This window comes from Triturus cristatus, chromosome 5_2 (assembly GCF_964204655.1).
Source record: "Triturus cristatus chromosome 5_2, aTriCri1.1, whole genome shotgun sequence".
NCBI lineage: Eukaryota > Metazoa > Chordata > Amphibia > Caudata > Salamandridae > Triturus > Triturus cristatus.
In genome coordinates this window covers 669647958-669666800 of record NC_140588.1, presented here as the reverse complement: position 1 = coordinate 669666800, position 18843 = coordinate 669647958, and the positions used below count along the sequence as shown (strand labels likewise).

Here is an 18843-nt window from a genome sequence, read left to right as displayed (position 1 = left end):
TAAATGCCTGCCACGAGTCCTTGTGCGACGAGCTGAGCTAGCGGCTGAGCGAGGACAAGCAGATGGAGAGGGACCCGCGGGCGCGGCTCTCCTAAACTGTCTGGAACAGCCTGGTTTACATTACCGCGTTTATTTACATTAAGCTGCCACCCCTCTGAGGTCGCTGCTTTTTTATTAAAATATGTACAATTATTTGGCGTCGGCACAGGGGTGATTACGTGATTTGCCCAGTTCAGCAACACTGAGGCTCGAAAACTGATCCTCAGGTCAGGAGTCAGCAGCTCTGATGCAGCTGGTCTTTGGAGGAGGGGGGAGGGTACAGTCGGTACCACTCTGTGTGCTTGCTTTTGGATATTGCAGCACTTTCTAGTTGCAATATTAGCCACCTGGGGTGTCACCAAAGTGCCTTGATCACCGCCACTCTGTTGATTAATGCTCTGGCAGTGGAGAGGGGTGCCCCTGCTGTCACAAAGTGAATCTAATTTTTTTTAACCTCCCGCCACATTAGTTCCGCTCCCCAGCCACTCTCCTGCCCGTCACTTTCCACCCTCGTTGCACTAAAACAGAAAGTGAAAGTAAGTAAAAGCGCCTTGTTAAACTGTACCATGGTTGAGCACTGGCTGACCCAGAGCACGCCGGAAAATACAGGTATTTCCAATGCAGGCTAGTCATGTCTCGCTCTCAGCACACAGTGTGCTCCTAAGCATACATCTCTTCTTCGCCCCTCCTAAGTGTCTATCGGAGTCTATACCCTATGTCTTGGCACACCTCCCTCCCCAGCACACCATCCCACACGGTCCCCAACTACCGCCAAAACAATTGAACCTCGGTCTGTCCCACTTCATCTATCTCTGAGCCTGTCTATTCTGCTATCCCAGAACTCACGATCGATCAGGCTCCTCTCCCTGTGAGTCTTTCCCACTCCCCTCCCTACCTGAGGCCCTCAGTTCAAGTCTTCCCCTCGTCCTTCAAAACTTTCGGAAACTTGCAGGTGAGTTTTACCTCCCCCCCCCCCCCCCCCCGCTTTTGCTCTGGCCCCTCCCACCTGTCCATCAACCTTCCGGCACCCTGGTGCTGCAGTCATAGCTAACTCTTGCATCTGCTCTTGCTGGCTGTCGGCTTATTGATAAATTAGCCACCTCTTTCTTCATTGCACCCTCAATTCCATCATGTGGGCCTGTTTCACCCTCACACGATCTGCCCTCTCTTGCCCTTGGTGCCTTTCAGTTACTCTCAATTTCCCAGTCATTTAACTCCTTAACACATACGTAAAAATAATTGCAATTTACAACGCCAATAGTGCCAACAAATACAAGACCTATTACATAAGTAAAAAACAATGCCTTTTTAAAAAAAAATGTTTTAGTTTCAACAAGCATGTTGACAAACAAATACATTTGAGACAGTTAGCAATATCGGGTAGTGAACAACCCCCCTTCCCACCCTCCAACAGAGCAGACGACAATACAATGTGCATTTGGAGGAATCTTGTACATCATGGACAAACATGAGCGGAGTAGCAAAAACATTGCCATTTACAATGCAAATAGCTCCAACTCCAACAAATGCGAGACCTATTGCATTTACAATGCTTGTTTGTTTTTGGTTCCAGTGGGATGGATCTGCACAAAATTTGCCATGAAGAATCCAAAGTGGGTAAGCATTATTTTGGAACATTTTGTGCACTGAACAGCACAAAGTTATAGCGCAAAACAAAAAATACCCTTTTGGTTGAAAGTCTAAAATAACTATAAATACACAGGTGCTATCGCCAAATACAATTATGGTAAAATGTAAAGTTAAAAAATCAAATATAATAAGGCTACTAGAAAGTGTGTCGTGTGAATTCTGAAATTCAAAACTTTTACCTTATAAAAGACAGAATCTTCAGACTTGGGATTTCAGTAAACCTACAGAAAGCACTGTAATGGTACAGTGCCCCTGAAATACAGGTTATAAAAAAGTGTGCATGCAGGCAACACCTAAAACTATGAAAATCCATTTAAGAATTAAGATTCAATGACAATACATGTACCTAGAAAATCATCAAAAATTACAAACAGTAGAACATGTACATTTTGTTTTGAATGACTTTTTTCACTCCATAAAAGGAATAGTGTGTTTTCTGGCAAGAGTTTAAAACCAGAACAAAATCCACAGGGGTTATTACAGCCTAAACGCTATTTAATCCGAGAATCTAAATGAAATGATGCCCTGAGCATGCTAGAACTTTTTTCCACAAATTATGGTAATTGAATGAGCATGTGTCCTTACCTTTACTTGCGCTCTCAACATGCATCAGTTCTTCTGGAAACTTGAGAATGTCCCGGTAGCTCTCCTCACAGACTTCAGCCAGAAAATGCAACAGCGTCGTTTTTTGGTCAGACGATTTTGTATCTCTGATCTGGAAAAGGAGGGAGCTATGAATCAGTCCACAAACATGGCACAGTAATATTGATTTGCGTCACTCGGTTCTAGAGTCCATGCCACGTGCGTGATGCTAAAAGCCAACAACAGCAGCAATGTGCATGGAAAAGGACCTGTGGGCCTGGTGTGCCCTGATGACAATATACAGAAAACTGAATTCAAGGAGGGACTTTTGCACAAGGGAAAACCACGAGGAGAATATTACATCAAATGCATTGATGAGTAAATACTCAAAGATCTCAGCTCATTCACAACAACCAGTCACAGCTTTGGTGTGCACAGGTTCTCAGTGACAGAAGTCGGATTTGGACAACAGATATCCATGTAAGCGAGTTTTACTAATTAGAAATACTGCACAATTTACACGTGGTTCGGTTAGCATGACTGGGCCTCAGTCAGCCTCCACAGGCAGCTGATCATATTTGCAGAAGTGCACATTTATTTTATGTGAGCAAGCCTTTCTCTCAGTGTGAGCTTGTGTGTTTTTCCATATCAGGAGAATCATCAAAAAAAAAGACATAACAGTGGTGCCTGTAATGTGTGCTCCTTTGAGGAAGCAATGTTCAGAATGGTTCTTTATTTTGTAACTTTCTGAAGATTCCTGCCTATATTCTCTATGTCTTTTATTAGCTGAACAAACCATTGTATTGCTGCGTTACATAAACCTTCGATTAATTTCCTTCATTAGTTTGAATTGCCTAACCAATGAATACATTAGGAAGCAAGTGTTTCTAGAAGTATCTCTTTACCTGAATATTTATTAGTTTATGTGTTTACACCATTGCTAATTCAACACTGTCATATCCTACTATACCATGAAATGTGTGTGGCTTCTGTACCCTGAAATGCTATAAAAGCAGTGTTATTTTGTAGAAGAGACAAACTTTCATTGCCTTTGTAACTGAGCAGATTCTAGATCTGTCTATTTGATTGATACTTAGTTCTCTCTTTGGGCTTTCTTCAGAGGCAGATCTTTTGTTAGTCCTCTTGCAGAGTAACACTTTGATTATTTTGATTCAGCAGATTCCTAATTGACTAAAGTTGACAAAGTTTGTGTTTCGCTTTCAGGAATGAACATATTTTTTAATAAGCCCATAAGGTCTTATCGTGGAATCGTGTCTCGTGCATGCGTGCATTTATTAGCCTTGGACTAGCCTTACGAACTCTCACTAGGTCTTACGTAGACTCAGAGAGTCCCACTCTTGTATATCAACCCTCCTTATTAGCTAATTAGAGCATCCGCACCCACCAGAAGGGAAGGTGCATATTGGTCTCCAAGTAACACAAAGCCTAACATAGCTCATGGAATGGATGTTACAGAATAGACCTTTATTACAATGCACACTTCCGAAAGCGGAATGCAATGAGGCGTGGGAAGTCAGCCAGCTCAGTGCCAGCTGTGGGCTGAGGACAAGGAGACACACATTTCTAACAGATTTATCTATGCTGTCTGCATCCTCACACTACATCTGAATAGAACTATTGACTACATGTCACAAGGATGCATAAATCTATTCAACTGGTAACTCAAATGTGCAAATCTATGTTTCTAGTTTTCATATACAGTGTCACATGCCACAGAAAAGGCATCAGTGCACTACAACTGATATCAACAAATCAAACACAAACGTGCTGGGAGAAATGGTTGCAAATAGTCTAACCATGGCAATCACTCAGGGTAGCATTCCAATCCATCATTTTTTGTCCAAGATGCCACTCTAGACAGAGGCCCGACTTATGCATATCAGTAATAAGGCTGCTTATCATCGGAACGGTTCATCCAGAACAGCCAGGTGAGGCCCCCTCCAGACACAGAGCACAAGCACCCCACACCGGTTTCAGCATTATTAGGCCTCGTCAATGAAGTATAACTTTGATCTTATTGCACAGCAAGCAAGGAATCCACATCTGGCCACACGCTTGGTTCAAGGCACACAAACGGTAATGAGCGGAATGCAAACAATCATTCAGATAGCATTCCAGTCCATCGTTTTCCCCCAAGCTGCCACAACAGACAGAGGCCCATCTTATGCTGATTCTACTGGAAACACACCATCCTGAATGGTCAGGCATGCACACTCCAGAAGGGACCACACAGAACTCGAGAAGGTTGTCTGCATTATTAGGCCGTGTATGTGAGGTAAAGCACAGCAAGCAATGTACCCTTGTCTGGTCACACCCTTGGCACTTGAGCTGTAACATCAAGCACACAAAAGGGGCTGGGAGGAATGCTTGCTAATCACTGGCAGTTGCTTGGTGTAGCATTCCCAACCATTGCTGTTCACCCCGGGCGCTACTCTAGAAAGAGGCTCACATTATACACTTCACTACTGACCCAGTTTACTGGCCCTGCTCCTCGTAGGAGCAGTACACCCAGACTGCCAGGTAATGCCACCTCCAGAATGGACCACAAACAAACCCAGACTGATTTTGGCTTTATTAGGCTTTGCCAATGGATATAGCTTGAATTGTATGGCATAGCAAGCAAGGGACCCACATTTGGACATATCCTTAACCAACATACCCATGGCCATTTAGGGTGTAACATAAAACACACAACTGGTGATGGGGGAATACTTGGAAATACTCTAGCCCCTTGCAGTTGTTTGGGTATCCTTACATTTCATTGTTTTTAACTCACTGTGTCATTCTAGCTAGAACCCCACCTTATGCAAATCAGTACTGACTCTGTTCCTTAAACGAGCAGTCCATCCTGAACTGCCAGGCGAGGCCCCATCCATAAGGGACCACATGCAATACCAGACCAGTTTCATCCTTATTAAACCTTGTCAGTGACATGGTGCTTAGATCACATGACACAGTGAGAAAGGGACCCTCGTCCAAGCATGCTCTTGGCCACAAATCATTCTAGTGAAAACAAAAATCTGGCATCATTGTCCAAGTGCACCGCCCTTTTTACCCCTGCAACATAGCAAAAGCAACAGATGAGGCCTATGAAGTGGTTCTGCAACACATTTTTTAAAGTGAAAAAAACGTAGGTTATACATTATAGAAATATCTTAAACTGCAGTGGGCCCACATTTAGCGCAAAAGATAACCATGTTTAGAGTGTAATCACCTACTTGTGCCCGAAACAAGATTACAAGACAGGGGCACATTGTCTCTCCCATGGGTATGTCCCTTCCTACGACCAAGTAAATCGTAGTGGCAATTCGGATGGCACATACAGCAACAGTGCCATTTCGGGCACCTTGAAATGAGGCATAGCATGCAGAGTCTGTACATTATTCCCAGTTCCAAGGTCTACAGGTTAGAATCGGTAGTAAACTATACCCCACCAATGATTCCATCCCTCTTAATCCGAAGCGGGTGCACAATTTTGACATGATTTGTTAAGTATCTCAAGTACGAAAATCCTTGGGACAAATTGTCTACACGGAGTGCGTTCCAAAAATACAATATAATAATAATAGGCCGTTCAGTGGCTTATGGATTGGAGCTAATCATTGTTTTTATTATTTCTTTCAGTGAAAAATGCACTAACTGGAAGCTGGACAGCCATTAGCAGGTGGTTTAGAGTTGCTTGATCGTATATACTCTGTAACCTTTTATGTATAATTATCCTCTTATGCAGTTACTATTTTTCATACGTTTGTATGCTTATATTTTGAACATTATTGACTAGTTTATATTTGTAATCCTGTGTTTTCTTATATTCAATAAAAAATGTTTACCTAAAAAAAAGAGTTGCTTGATTGTGATTGTTGGTGCAACTGAACAACAAGTTACTGCGGCTCCTTTTACCCTGGATCTAGCGCAAGTGATGACACGAATTCACCTGCATACGCCAGTCGTGCTTGTTGCTTCATTATTGTTTACTACACCCTGGCCTTTTCCAACCCTTCTTGTCTCAAGTCGCATAGGCTGAAAGCTTCGGGATCATATGCGTGCCATTTCTCTTGTTTTAACTGTGCACAGTACCCGCTCACAAGATGGATTCTTTGCAGGCCTCCGTGTGCGTGTCTGTAGGGCGCGAATGTAATAAGTGTGCACAAATTAAAAAAGAAACGAGGCCTCCATTAAAGGAATAGCACGTGAGCAAACTGCGCCAGCGTGCACAATGCCAGCCCCCTGCAGAATTACCGGTGGGGGCTCCAACCCCCCTACTCTATTGCAGGGTGGAACTCTACAGCACTCAGTGGATTACCATGCAAACAAGCATCACATCGTTTCTTGTTAAGGGCACGAGTCACAACACGTTTTTGAGAGAAGCTATTTCTTACTCCCATATTACATGGGAAATAGGCTCGAATTTACTAGCATTATTCACAAAGCATCTTCTGTAGTGAGTTGCGTTTTATTCCACGCAAACCTGGAATAATACACAACTAGCCACAAAAATGCCCTGTGAATCAGGGCTAGATTTTACAAATGAAAGGCTACTTATGAGCCATGCACAATGCCAGGTTGTAACTGTGCACTCGGTAAATACCAACACCAGCGGTGTGGTATTTAATAGGTGGCAATTTCACATCACTCTGGGTTTTGGACCTCAGAATGAGGGATGACACAGAAATATTGCTTGGTTTCCCCTGATATATGTTGAGCAAACGTGGAATGTGCTATGTTTTCTTGCAAAAAAACTTGCACCAGATTTTACCTGGAGAAAATCAAAAAACAAAAACCCCATCGGATCTGCAATGTTTGCCCCAGATATAATACTGATTCAGGCATCGAATGGAGTTGGTGTCCACATCAGGGTCTGCACGAGTATTGGGATACAGGCCTAAGGCACATCTACCCTAAGTCAGGCTGCATATTCTAAGAGCTTCCCAATGTGGTTCTAACCCTCCAATCATCCAATCAGCACTGCCCGAAAGAGTACAGATAGAAGAGACAGAGTATAACATTCACATCACGTACACTGTGTAGCCAAATCTCTTAAAAAAATATCTAGATTCATCTTATGCATGTTTTCTTTTGATACAGAGGTACGGCAGAGGTGCATTGATACACAACTGGACAGAAAGAGGAATACAACATGACCATGTCCTCCATATCATAACAAACTGTTATAACCTATCACATGGTACATTCCGTCCTAAGCCTCCTCCCTCTGTTTTACATCACAAACACACTGGACATACATAGGTCACAATAAATCTTGTGGTTACCCTACAAGAATCCCGAAAGATTTAGGAAAAATTGTCTCACCCACAACGTGCATGCTTCATCATATGCAATTTACCACACCTTGGTTGGTGGATACCAACTTGATGGACTCCGCACTTGTTGAGATTTCTTAAATAAGCAAACCCTAGATTATTGCAGGGATCCAGATAAGAGTTAAAAATACCTTAGGGTATACCCAGAAATTATTCCTTATTGTTGGATACCACAGATAGAATTAAATGTAAATACTAACCATGCGCAACAGACTTATTGAAGTGCTTTAGTGCAATTTTGGGCCTGCATATTAATTGGCAGAAATCCTTTTTGTTCCTACTCTGCTTCATCTCTTAACCTGCCCGGACGCTCCTGGAGCCCTACACGTCTCAAATATTTTGGTGTTAAAATATACCGTAACCAGCAATTTCTAGTAGATGGTAATGTTGAGGCAGACTTCCGAGCTCTGCAAACTAGTATAAACTTTTGGAAGAAATTGCCGTTATCCATGGCTGGCAGAATAATGGTGGCTAAGATGGTGGCACTGCCGAGATTGCTTCATTTCTTCACCACACAGACGTTAATGATGCTTCGTTGGCTGTTTCTGGACTTGGAATCCAAACTTCTGAAACTGATCTGGGGGACAGGTAGGCATAGGGTGGCACTAACAAAACTGCAGTGCCCTGTGGCGGAGGAAGGACTGGCTGAACCTGATCTAGAGTCTTATTACTTGGTGGCCCAACTCCAATGGTTAAACCTGTGGGTTTATTGTACAATGAATCCCGAAGAAGAAGGTGTCATTGGCTTGCTGTCTGACATGCAGGACTTATTACGGGTCTTCTTGGTTCCTTGGTGACGTTTACCTGCGGTCTTTCAGGAGCTCCTGGTAATACAGCAGTGCTGGTGACGTTGTTGACCGCGGACTCATGTTTAAGTACCTTATTCGCATGACCAGCCAATAAAGTCGTTGAATTGAAAATAGTGGCTGGCATAGGAGCGCTGAGGGGAATAAATAGATTTGTACCAGTATGGAATATTGCTCATGTTTGAAGACTTTGCTGAAGAATTCAGTATATCAGGAGTCCAATTCCTGTTGCACAGGGCAGTAATTGCTACGATTAGGAATCACTGGAGGAATGGAGGTGCTGATCCTGTAACACACCAAGTGTGTTAGTTGCTCTGTACAATGTCAGGTTGTTTAAAAGCGGTCATCTGTCTACATCGTGCTATTTATTCTGGTGTTCCTACTTCCTGGCCTGAAAGAGAAATGGGAGTCGGACCTAGAGCTTCAGATTATTTATTTATTTACGAACTTATAAAGCGCATGGTTACACTTAGAACAGTGTGTCCCCGCGCTGCGATGAGGCAGCCAGAGCAGGTACTGAGGTCTATTCCGGAGGGAACAGGAGAGTCTTCAATTTCTTCCTAAAGATGCCTTCAACGGGCTCCAATCGAAGGCATACTGGAAGTTTGTTCCAGAATTGGGCCGCCAAAAACCGAAAAGAGCGGCCCCCCATCCTGGCTCTTTTCACCATCGGGATACAAACCAAACCCAACCCCTCATACCTGAGGCGACGGGTGGGAGTGTGGGGGGTGAGGAGGTTCCGTAGATAAACTGGAGAGGTCCCATGCATAATACGGTGGCACATACATAGTGCCTTAAAACGAGCTCGTTCCCGGATTGGGAGCCAATGTAAGGCGGTAAGAGCCGGTTTAGAGGGTGCTCTCCTCGGACGCTTCAGAACTAATCGGGCCGCTGCGTTGTGCACGCATTGGAGTCTCTGAGTACACCTTTCTGTAGCACCCAAATAGAGGACATTCCCATAATCAAGAGGGGAGGTCACAAGTGCATGAACCAGGGTCTTTCTGGCAGCAGCGGGCAGTATGTCCAGAGTCTTCCTAAGTCCCTTTAGAACTCCGAAACATGTGCCCGCAACCCGTCTGGTATGATAATCAAATGAGAGGTGGGTATCCATCCAGACCCCAAGGTTTTTTGCCTGGGCACAGGGAACAGGAGTAGGGCCCAAATTCTACGGCCACCACGCGGACGACCAGACAGAAGGAGCTTTTCCCACCACCAGTACCTCAGTCTTATTGCCGTTAAGTTTTAAACAGTTGGTGTCCATCCAGGCTGCAAGTTCTTGGAGGCACGCCACCAAGTTGGGCGCCGCCGATTGTTGATTCTGAGTCAGGGACACAACCAACTGGGTGTCATAGGCGTAGGATACCACTCCAATCCCAAAACCTTCAGCAATCTCAGCCAAGGGAGCCACATACAGATTAAAAAGGGTGGGGCTCAGAATTGAGCCCTGAGGGACCCCCTGCTGCAGGGCCATCACCTTCGAGTAGAACTTACCCTGCCTCACCTGAAAGCTCCGATTATCCAAGAAAGAGGTGAGCCAGCCTAAGGCCCTCCCAGACACACCTCCCTTCTTCAGACGGTCAACCAATATCTGGTGGGCCACCGTGTCAAAGGCCGCACTGAGATCAAGCAGAATCAGGGCCGCAGTTTGACCCGTGTCCACGAATTGCCGGATGGTCTCAGTGGCCAGAAGAAGGGCCGACTCCGTCGAATGACATGCACGGAAGCCCGATTGAGTAGGGTGTAAAAGATGGTATTTCCCAATATGAGCCGTAAGCTGCTGGTTGACCACTTTCTCTGCGATCTTGGCAAAATAAGGAAGAAGAGAGATGGGCCGCAAGTTATCTAGGCGTTCAAGGCCTAGGTGCGGTTTTTTGGGGAGGGGGAGTACAACTGACTAGGAGAGGATCTTAGCATATTAACCTGCTGTCTTGCGTAATCCCAGGTTCAAATTAATTAATGTTTATACTCTGCACAACACTTACCTTACTCCAGGCAAGATCAATAGGCTTTATGCAAATGCTGCAGCGAAATGTCCAAGATGTGGGGAGTTAGGAGCAGAAATGTTCCATATGCTATGATACGGCCCATCCTTGGCGGAGTTATGGGAAGCGGTAATGAACTGTGTTAATGAAATAAGTTTACAAGCTATCCCTTGTACAAACTTGGCCTGCATACGAGGGGGATACCCTCGCACCAAAAAGAGGAAAACCTACTACTAGATGTATTGAGTTCGCATTGATCCAGGCAAAACAAGAATTGACAATGCCCTCGAATGATTAAATGGCACTCACATGATTAAATGGTCTTGAGATTGCTGTTTTATTTCGAGAGCTGAAAAGAGGGGGTGGGGAACAATTGATAGGGCTTGAGCATAGGGACACCTTGTGGATTGTTTGTTGGCCCTGAACGATGACACAGATATGTCCAACTGGGCACTCGCACAGCAAAGGAGGCAGTCCATCGACTCTATACATTGGAAACAGTGAAGCATATGGCCAACTTTGGCAAATTTGTCCATTATACTCGTACAAAACTGATGGTCACCTCCCCCTAGGCTGTTAGACCGGCATTGTGGGGGCTGCCCTCTGGCCACTTCTTCACAACAGACTTACTTATTATACAAGACTGATTGTCACTTGATTGTTTTTATCTAAGCTAGCAAAGGAGAATTTTAACAATGTTGTGTACATATACATGCTTTTTATATTTTATATTTTTAGATTTTACTGTCACTTTATAAGCTGTATTTTTGTAATGGTTTTAAGTAACCACACAAATAAAGAAATCATTCATTCATTCACCCTGCACAGATATGTTGAATAGCTACATGATTTCTCAAGAGGATCTGGAGGGTGGTAATAACTGACCATTCATACATTGTCTTGGGTGGGATTTAAAACTACTGTGATAAACTTGGAAGATGTTGGCCACTGTGGTGCACTACATATGACAGCTTGGCTAGGGGTAACTGTAGGTGGGAGAATTAGTTGTTTGCTAGTTAGAAGGTGTAGGAGTTTCATGATATGTTTGCGTATGTTTTGCGCTCAGACTGTTTTTGTGTGCTTGTCATTTTTATCCTATTTAATATATGTATTTGCCTGCTTGTCCTTTTTTAATCTATTAACCATGTACTGTTGCAGTGCAGCATTCATTATTTGTAACATATCCTGGCAGCCATTGCTTTATTTTTAATTGAAAACAGTAACATTTTGTTTGAAATAAGTCAATTCCCGATATTGGATAAGGGACAATGACTCATTCACCTATATAATTATGCCAAGATGTTTCAGCGGTTCCGACCATAGAGAGGGAACAGCATAGGTGTGCATACAGGCACATCCCTGCATCACATGACCTGGTGTAGTTGGCCTTTGTATAGTCCCCCCACACAATAGAGGGATGGGCCATCCAACGCAGATGGGGGCGGGGCTGTGCAGTTGCACTTCAAAGACACTGCATCAGTTCATACACAAAGAACTTCACACTAGCTTATTGTGACTGCAGACAGACCGGGAGCAGTGCAGGGAGACAGGAAATAACAGACACTTCTGTGGGGGTAAAACTCCATAAGTTTCTTCCACTTCAAACATCGCATAGGTATAAACATAGGACCCTCAGACCCACTCTTCAGTTCACTTCTGGACCTGCGGAAGGCCTCCCAAAGGACTGCCCTTCCATCTGTGGCCTCCTGTGCCCTTCAGAGAACAGCCCTGCTCCACCAAGAGGACTATCATGCTGCCTAAAGCCTGCCCTGTGCCACAAGAGGACTGCCATGTTGGTTTCAGAACTGCACTTCTGCTTGCACCCAGAATTTCCAGAATGACTCAAAGAGCTAGTTGGCTGGCCTCCTGATCAGAGCCTCAGGGACAGAAAAGGCTCCAACCATCTTGAACCTGCACCTGAACCCATCCTAAGTGAGTCCTGATCCTCCAAGTAGTACCTCTCCCATCCTGGACCATTGGTGCTAAAGGTGCCCAGATAACCCAAAACGAAAACACGGGACTCAGAAAATGTTCTGCCAAAAAAGTGTTCTGAGAACGGAGAGCAGACTGGAACCTAACTGTTCGCTGATCTGCCAACCATGCATCTCTGGTTGGCCTAACCTAGCAGCAGCTCCTACTAAGTTCTTCTCTGTAGCAGCAAATCTTGTTCAGCGGCTCCTCGCAGAAGGGGTATCTGGCCTCGTGGAACCCTCGTCAGGTACAGCATGCAGCTTCGTCCACTTTGAGATTTTAGAATTCCAAAAAAGAGACTAAGTCTTAATGTAGAAAGTTTCACATTAGAAAGTAAAAATCGTCCAGCGCCTTACCGTCGATGACGCTTCCTTCTTGGACACTGCCGGCTGCCTCGCCCAACTGTGCTTTACATTCGCAGACATTTTTCTTTAACAATTCCTTTAAGTCCAGAGATAAGCAGAGACCGGGCTCAATCCACTTTGTGTATCCGACCAACGGTCCATCGCTGTCTGCCATAACTTTCGACTTTGCCCAGGTCAAGAACGACTAGATGTCCGTGGTTGGCGCTCTGATCTTTTAGATGCTATTTTTCACATGAAACTTTAAAAATTCATAACTCCAGTTCTACTGATTGGGTTTTTGTCATTTTGGTGTCAATTTATTAACAGTTACTCTACTTTTCAAAATTGGTGTGGAATTTTCCTTGCGTTATAGTTTCACTTTATTGCTATTTAAGTGCTGCATAAATACTTTACACATTGCCTCCAAGTTAAGCATGACTGATTTTATGCCAATCTATCCGAGGATTAAGCACAGGTTAATTTAGTGGCGTTCTGTGGTTCACCGTGACCAGGATTGTGGCTGTTGCTTGAAAAAAGCTCACATACCCCCTCTACCAACATCTCAATTTCTCACATGCAGTCCATCATTCTCTGTTATAAGATATTTTTTGTCGATGGTCCTAAAACACATTATTGCCCTAGTCTTGTAATCCTCAGAATGCCAAGATAGTAGTTTAATCTTTCCTGTCCTTTAATTCAAACAGGTTCAGCATTTCTTAGCCACTCTTCCTTCTTTTTAGTAATTAATATTTGCTTTCCTAGGTAACAACGATCCCATGCTACAGAGGTTCTTCTGGGATACCAATTTGTTTATTCTTTTGTGAAGTCCACAGGTAACTGATGTGCACTTGAAGGTAGCGGTCTTCAAAGCTTCCTGACAGATATTAAATTTAGAGAACCTAAATCCAGGTATGGAGAGCACTTGTGGTATTTACAGTTAGCACAACATGTGAGCAAAAGTTACCTAAGCAACCATGTCTTAATCCGACATGCCGATATACCACAAAAACGTTATAGGAAAACTTAGGAAAATAGCTCTGGGTGGATATACAAACAAGTATAATGGAGTCATACCCAGGCCTCGATAATTTGAATTTGTCATCAAAATAATATGAAGAAAAGCAAATTAAACTTGGTGTCAGGTAGAGTTTGGATGTTATCAACAGAGTGAACCCATCTTAGTGCTTAAGAGGCCCGTGTCCTTCAGCTCCAATCAAGGTGATTGTCTCATTTGTGGCTCCCAATGATTAGGGGGATTGTAAGCGGATCAGAGATTGGCATATTCCCTTTAGTTGAGGAACTTATGCCTAAATGCCTGAAAAATGCTTGGATAAACCCTTTGCTAAAGAGTTCTTCCATGAACCAAATCTCTGGCCATTATGGCTCATTTGCAGCAATTCAATCTTGTTTTGACACACCACAGTAGAGAAATGGCTTTACTGGATGTCCAGGAGTGACTGCTAGAAGGGACCACTGAAGGATCAGTAGGCATTTATGGGCTGCTCAACCATTCGCCTGCCTTTGTTATCATTGACCATGCAATCCTCCTGATTCCTGCAAGAAGCTGCAGTTGCCTCTGTGGACACTTTTGTTGTTTCTAGGCCTTCCTGACTTTGAATGAAAGATGACATAAGGTATTGTTTGTAGCATTCTGCTGTGGACTGTCAAGTGGCTGCTCTCTGCCCTGTGCTTTTCCAAATGTACATGAAGCACTTGTATGATTTAGTGGTGATATGAGGGCAGGAATTAACAGCTATATGGATGATTCTCAACTTCCCTAGAGCTTGTATTTTTAATTCAGATTTGGCCACTCTCTCTAGTCAAATTGAGGAGATCCAAATTTTAATTCTGGCGATCTACATCAAAGACACACAAACTCTTGAATATGCTAACCAGGACAACTGTAAAAGGTAGACGAAGCACTCATTTATTAAAGTTCATATTACCTCCAGATGTAATACTCTTGGTGTAGTAATTGACAGCCTCCTATCTGTGGAAGGACACATCAGTCATCTAAAGACCACATTTATTGCATTATTGTCATTCTTTTACTGTGGGTGCCTTAAAGAAGGTCATTCTATGGCTACAGGAAATTATTAATTCTACAGCTCAGGTGGTTGGTGTCCCTATCAAGAGCATGTAAGTCCCACCATCTGAAGGCTCCATTGCATTCTTGTCATATGTTGATCAGATTCATATGCTTCATATGATTCACTACCTCGCTTATCAGCAGGTGTACACCACTAGATGCACAGACTATAGCCCCATGTCTAAGGCCATCTTCCGAGGTGACATGTGGGGGAATGAGTTTCAGCTTGTATTCAGAATGGGAAGGTGCTTAGCAAGTTCAAAACTCCTTAAAACACACTTGGTTTAGGTAAGCTCGACTAGCATCCGTATGATGCATTCTAGTGCATTGATGCTACTAGGTTGATAGTGCTATATACATATTTTTTATTTGACTTGAATAGTCTGTGAAAAACATAAAAACCCATAAGTGGCTCAGTCCCTCATAAGACTTTGAGAAGGATGCAGAGTTCAGGAAAGGCCGAGCCACCAGGTAAATTGGGTAACCAGGTTAGGGCTACCGTTGGAATTCTTTTTCTGGCATAAACCAAAAATTACCTCAACAGGATGAGGCTACACCTTGAGAGCTCTGGGTATTCTTCGTGGTAGCTTAGGTTTAAGAAGTACAGTAATTAAAGACCAACCTATGGATTCTGCTTTCTGGCAACCAGGGCTTGATGGCAGGAAGTCAAACATGCTTGACCTTTTGGGCAGTCAGTCCTTATTTTTTAAATTGTCGGAATATACTGGCAGGTGTAATATATGAAGGGTTCAACATGTTTGGATTTTGACTTAAGGAACTCATGCTGAAAGGCTTTTAAAGAATTGAAGTTTCACTCTAGTAGATTACACTTTTTTCCAAACTTGGTCAAACAATTTCTCAGTAGGAGATATGTCACTCGCAGTGCTTGGGAAGTATAAACAGTAGTACCTGAAGATGGTTTTCTAAGCTCCTTGGGACTCGATACTAGAAACTTGGTTGATCTTCTGGGCAACAAACTCATGAGTTCCAGAAGTCATTCTAACCTGGACTATGGTGGTGACCACTCACAAGTCTTGTCTTCAGGGTTCACTCTAGGGTTTTTGGCCATCTTGCCTTTTGAACCTTATTGTTATCTAGCAGGCACATAAGAGCTCACACAGAGTACAGCAGCAGACCCTAAACCCAACTTGGTGTCAGTATAATTGAAAGCATTGGAAGTTCCTGTCAATTGAAGATACTGTCCACTGTGGAGTCAGGATAAATGAATACATCAATGAGGAGAGTTTGTAAAACTTATTTCTTTAAGTCAAGTGCAATATTTAGTTGGCACAGCTTGATATAACAGGGAACATGCATTGTACAGAGAAATATTTCAAAGCTATTACCACAACTTCTAAATCTACATTATACCAATTGCAAGATTTCCCTAAGCTTACCAACAATGACTGTTCCCAAAATGTGATATCACAAAGCAGAGTTCTGAGGAAGTTTGGTTCAGGGAAGCCTAATTGTCGTGTCAACTTATTTCTGCAGATGGGAGAAGTCTCAAGTTAGAAGCAACAGCCTGATTTTCTTTCATCTAGTATCCACTCCCTGAAGAACAAAGTCAGTCAAAACAGAAGGAGCCACATATTCTGGTCTCTGGAAAATTATCAAGTTAATGGTGCAAGTTAATGGTGCATCCTGGTTTTGGCCAAAAACAAATCATCTCAGGCCTTTGACTTAAGGTTGCATATACTCAAGTCAAATCCAGGTATGAATCTCTGCACTGAAATATAAAATGATATGTTGTTCTGTGGTATGGATATTATTTAGAAGAGAGATCTAACCAAGTCACATTCAGAATTGCACATTTCTTAAAATGTTCCAGATACATCTACCTTTTGTTTGTATGCATACATGCCACTATGAGGATCTTGAAAATGCCTATACTAATTTAAAAAGAGCTTGTATGACTTGAATATCAGTTATAAGCAATGCACATTACATATGCAGACAAACCGCACCGAGGAAGTGTGTCTTAAGAGTATCAGATTTCTGGCAAATTCTGTGGGATCCAGTAACAGAAACACGTTTAAAAAAGTGCACTTTATATAAAATTGATAGCTCCTTCTACACAACAGTAGCCTGACTGATCTGAGCATGTGGGATGAAACACTGGGATAGCTTTATAGAATCACAGGATGTAGAAAACATTGTGCTCAGAAAGCTACAAATATATATATATATAGGGCATGCCCACCTCCCCAAGTCTCCACGAGGCCCCAAGAACCCCATCTTCCAGAGCCGATAACTTAAATAAAGGAGGGACATGCCGCCCCCCTTCCGGTGGCAGGAGAGGCCCCGGGAACTCCATCCTCCGGGGCTGTATTTCAAATAAAGGGAAGGGAGGCCACGTAATCCCCCATCCTGAGCCATTCAAATAACCCCGGGGCTGGCTCAGTGACCGTATCCCGGGGTCCCCATATAGAGGCAACTGCTTAACTCATTGAGTCTTCATGGTGGCAAAATCCATGACTCATTACTACCCTTACCATGCCCATTACTACCCTTAATTTACAAATAAAAATTAAGTAAGGCATGCCAGCACTCATGTTGTGAAGGAGCACTGGAGTACAGTCATTCAAAATGCAAGTGGAGAACACATTTGACAATAGCTTTCTTTTTTTTATTGCATTCTTTATTAAAGTTTTTACATTTAGATTGTCTGATGGTTTTTAACAACACATTAAGTTACCTTATATCGTCTATAGAAAACTCCAGTTACAGCAAATGCAGTAATAAGGATTCCCTATTCCTATGCATGAACTGTAGTCGATCATTAGTTATGATTAGATGGATCATGTATCAAAAACCAACATAACATGTCAGCCTGTCACCTCCATATTTGTCCATTTCTCAAAATATATCAGAGTCGTATGTTTGGTGAAACGTATCCAGCTCTGCATCTTTGCAGGGGACGGGACAATGAAAAAGGCCACGTTTTGAGACACACAGAACTAGTAAGATGACCAGAAGACAACCAATAACAAACAATAGATGAGAACAACTTACCCTACTAATGAAATAAATGATCAATCCCCTCTTATTAAATATTTTACCCCTTGATGAAAGCAAGAGGCTGGGTGGTGAGGAAATCCAGGTTGTCAATACCCTTCAGGGCTTCAACTCTCAAAAATATATATATTTTGCCCAAACACTGGTCGATAAGGGGAAGTCACTTTAGGTGTCATCCCCACACCCTGTCTCCTTATGAAATTTGCCCCATACTCTTCAAAATGAAAGAGTCTATCATTCATTTTATAGATCAGTTTTTTCATAGTCAGCCTTGTCATGCATGTCATACTTGGGTACATCTTCCAGGCATGTAGGTACTGGGCAATGAGTGAATATGGTAGAGTAATGTGTGCATGACCTAGCCTATCACTCAGGGCATTTGATAATTGCATGTCTCCACCTTTGTGATTGTGCAATATCATACTCATATTTGACCTCTTTGAATTTCGTTAGTCGACCATCTAAAATCATATAATTGGGAAAAAAATATTCTATAGTGTTTCCATAGCTTCCAGCTAATGTCTTACCTGCCTATTGTGACAGCTGCATTGCACCACAGAGGGGATTTGGAATTTACCTGTGCTGGGGTTGAGAGCAACCAGTGGGCTCTCCGTCACACATAGAAAGAAGTGGCAAAAATGGGATTGGTAAATGTTGTATTTAAAGGTTGCTTCGTATAGTACATGGATTTGTCTCTCTGTGTGTTCAAGGCAATATTCTCCATCTTTAGTCATGTCAGCATTTCTCTGTATTTTTAGCATGTAGATCCAGAACAACAGCTGATGTGCGAACCAATAAGTCTCCATGTGTGGTAATCAGATTCCTACATTGGTTGTCATAGCGTCAAGTTCTGAGCTTTTGAACCTAGGTTTCGTAGCACTTGAGACACATTGCAAAATTGCCTTCTCGAAGTCCCTAAGTAACTTGTACTGAATCATCAGTTGTATCATGCCAAAGCCAAAGTTAAATCTGGGTACTAAGTCCCATATTGTAATGGCAAGGGGTTCCAGAGCCAGCAGA

The 18843-nt window shown here is 43.0% G+C and overlaps 1 protein-coding gene across 4 annotated transcripts in view; it reads right to left on the bottom strand.

Moving 5' to 3' along the window:
• The window catches only part of DIAPH2 (diaphanous related formin 2), a 3515124-nt gene that overhangs the window by 1302020 nt on the left and 2194261 nt on the right, over positions 1-18843 (bottom strand). For all 4 annotated transcript variants that reach the window (XM_085607750.1, XM_085607751.1, XM_085607752.1 and 1 more), the window contains one exon: positions 2275-2404. In XM_085607750.1, coding sequence (XP_085463876.1) covers positions 2275-2404 — 130 coding nt within the window. The remainder of the gene's footprint in view (positions 1-2274; positions 2405-18843) is intronic.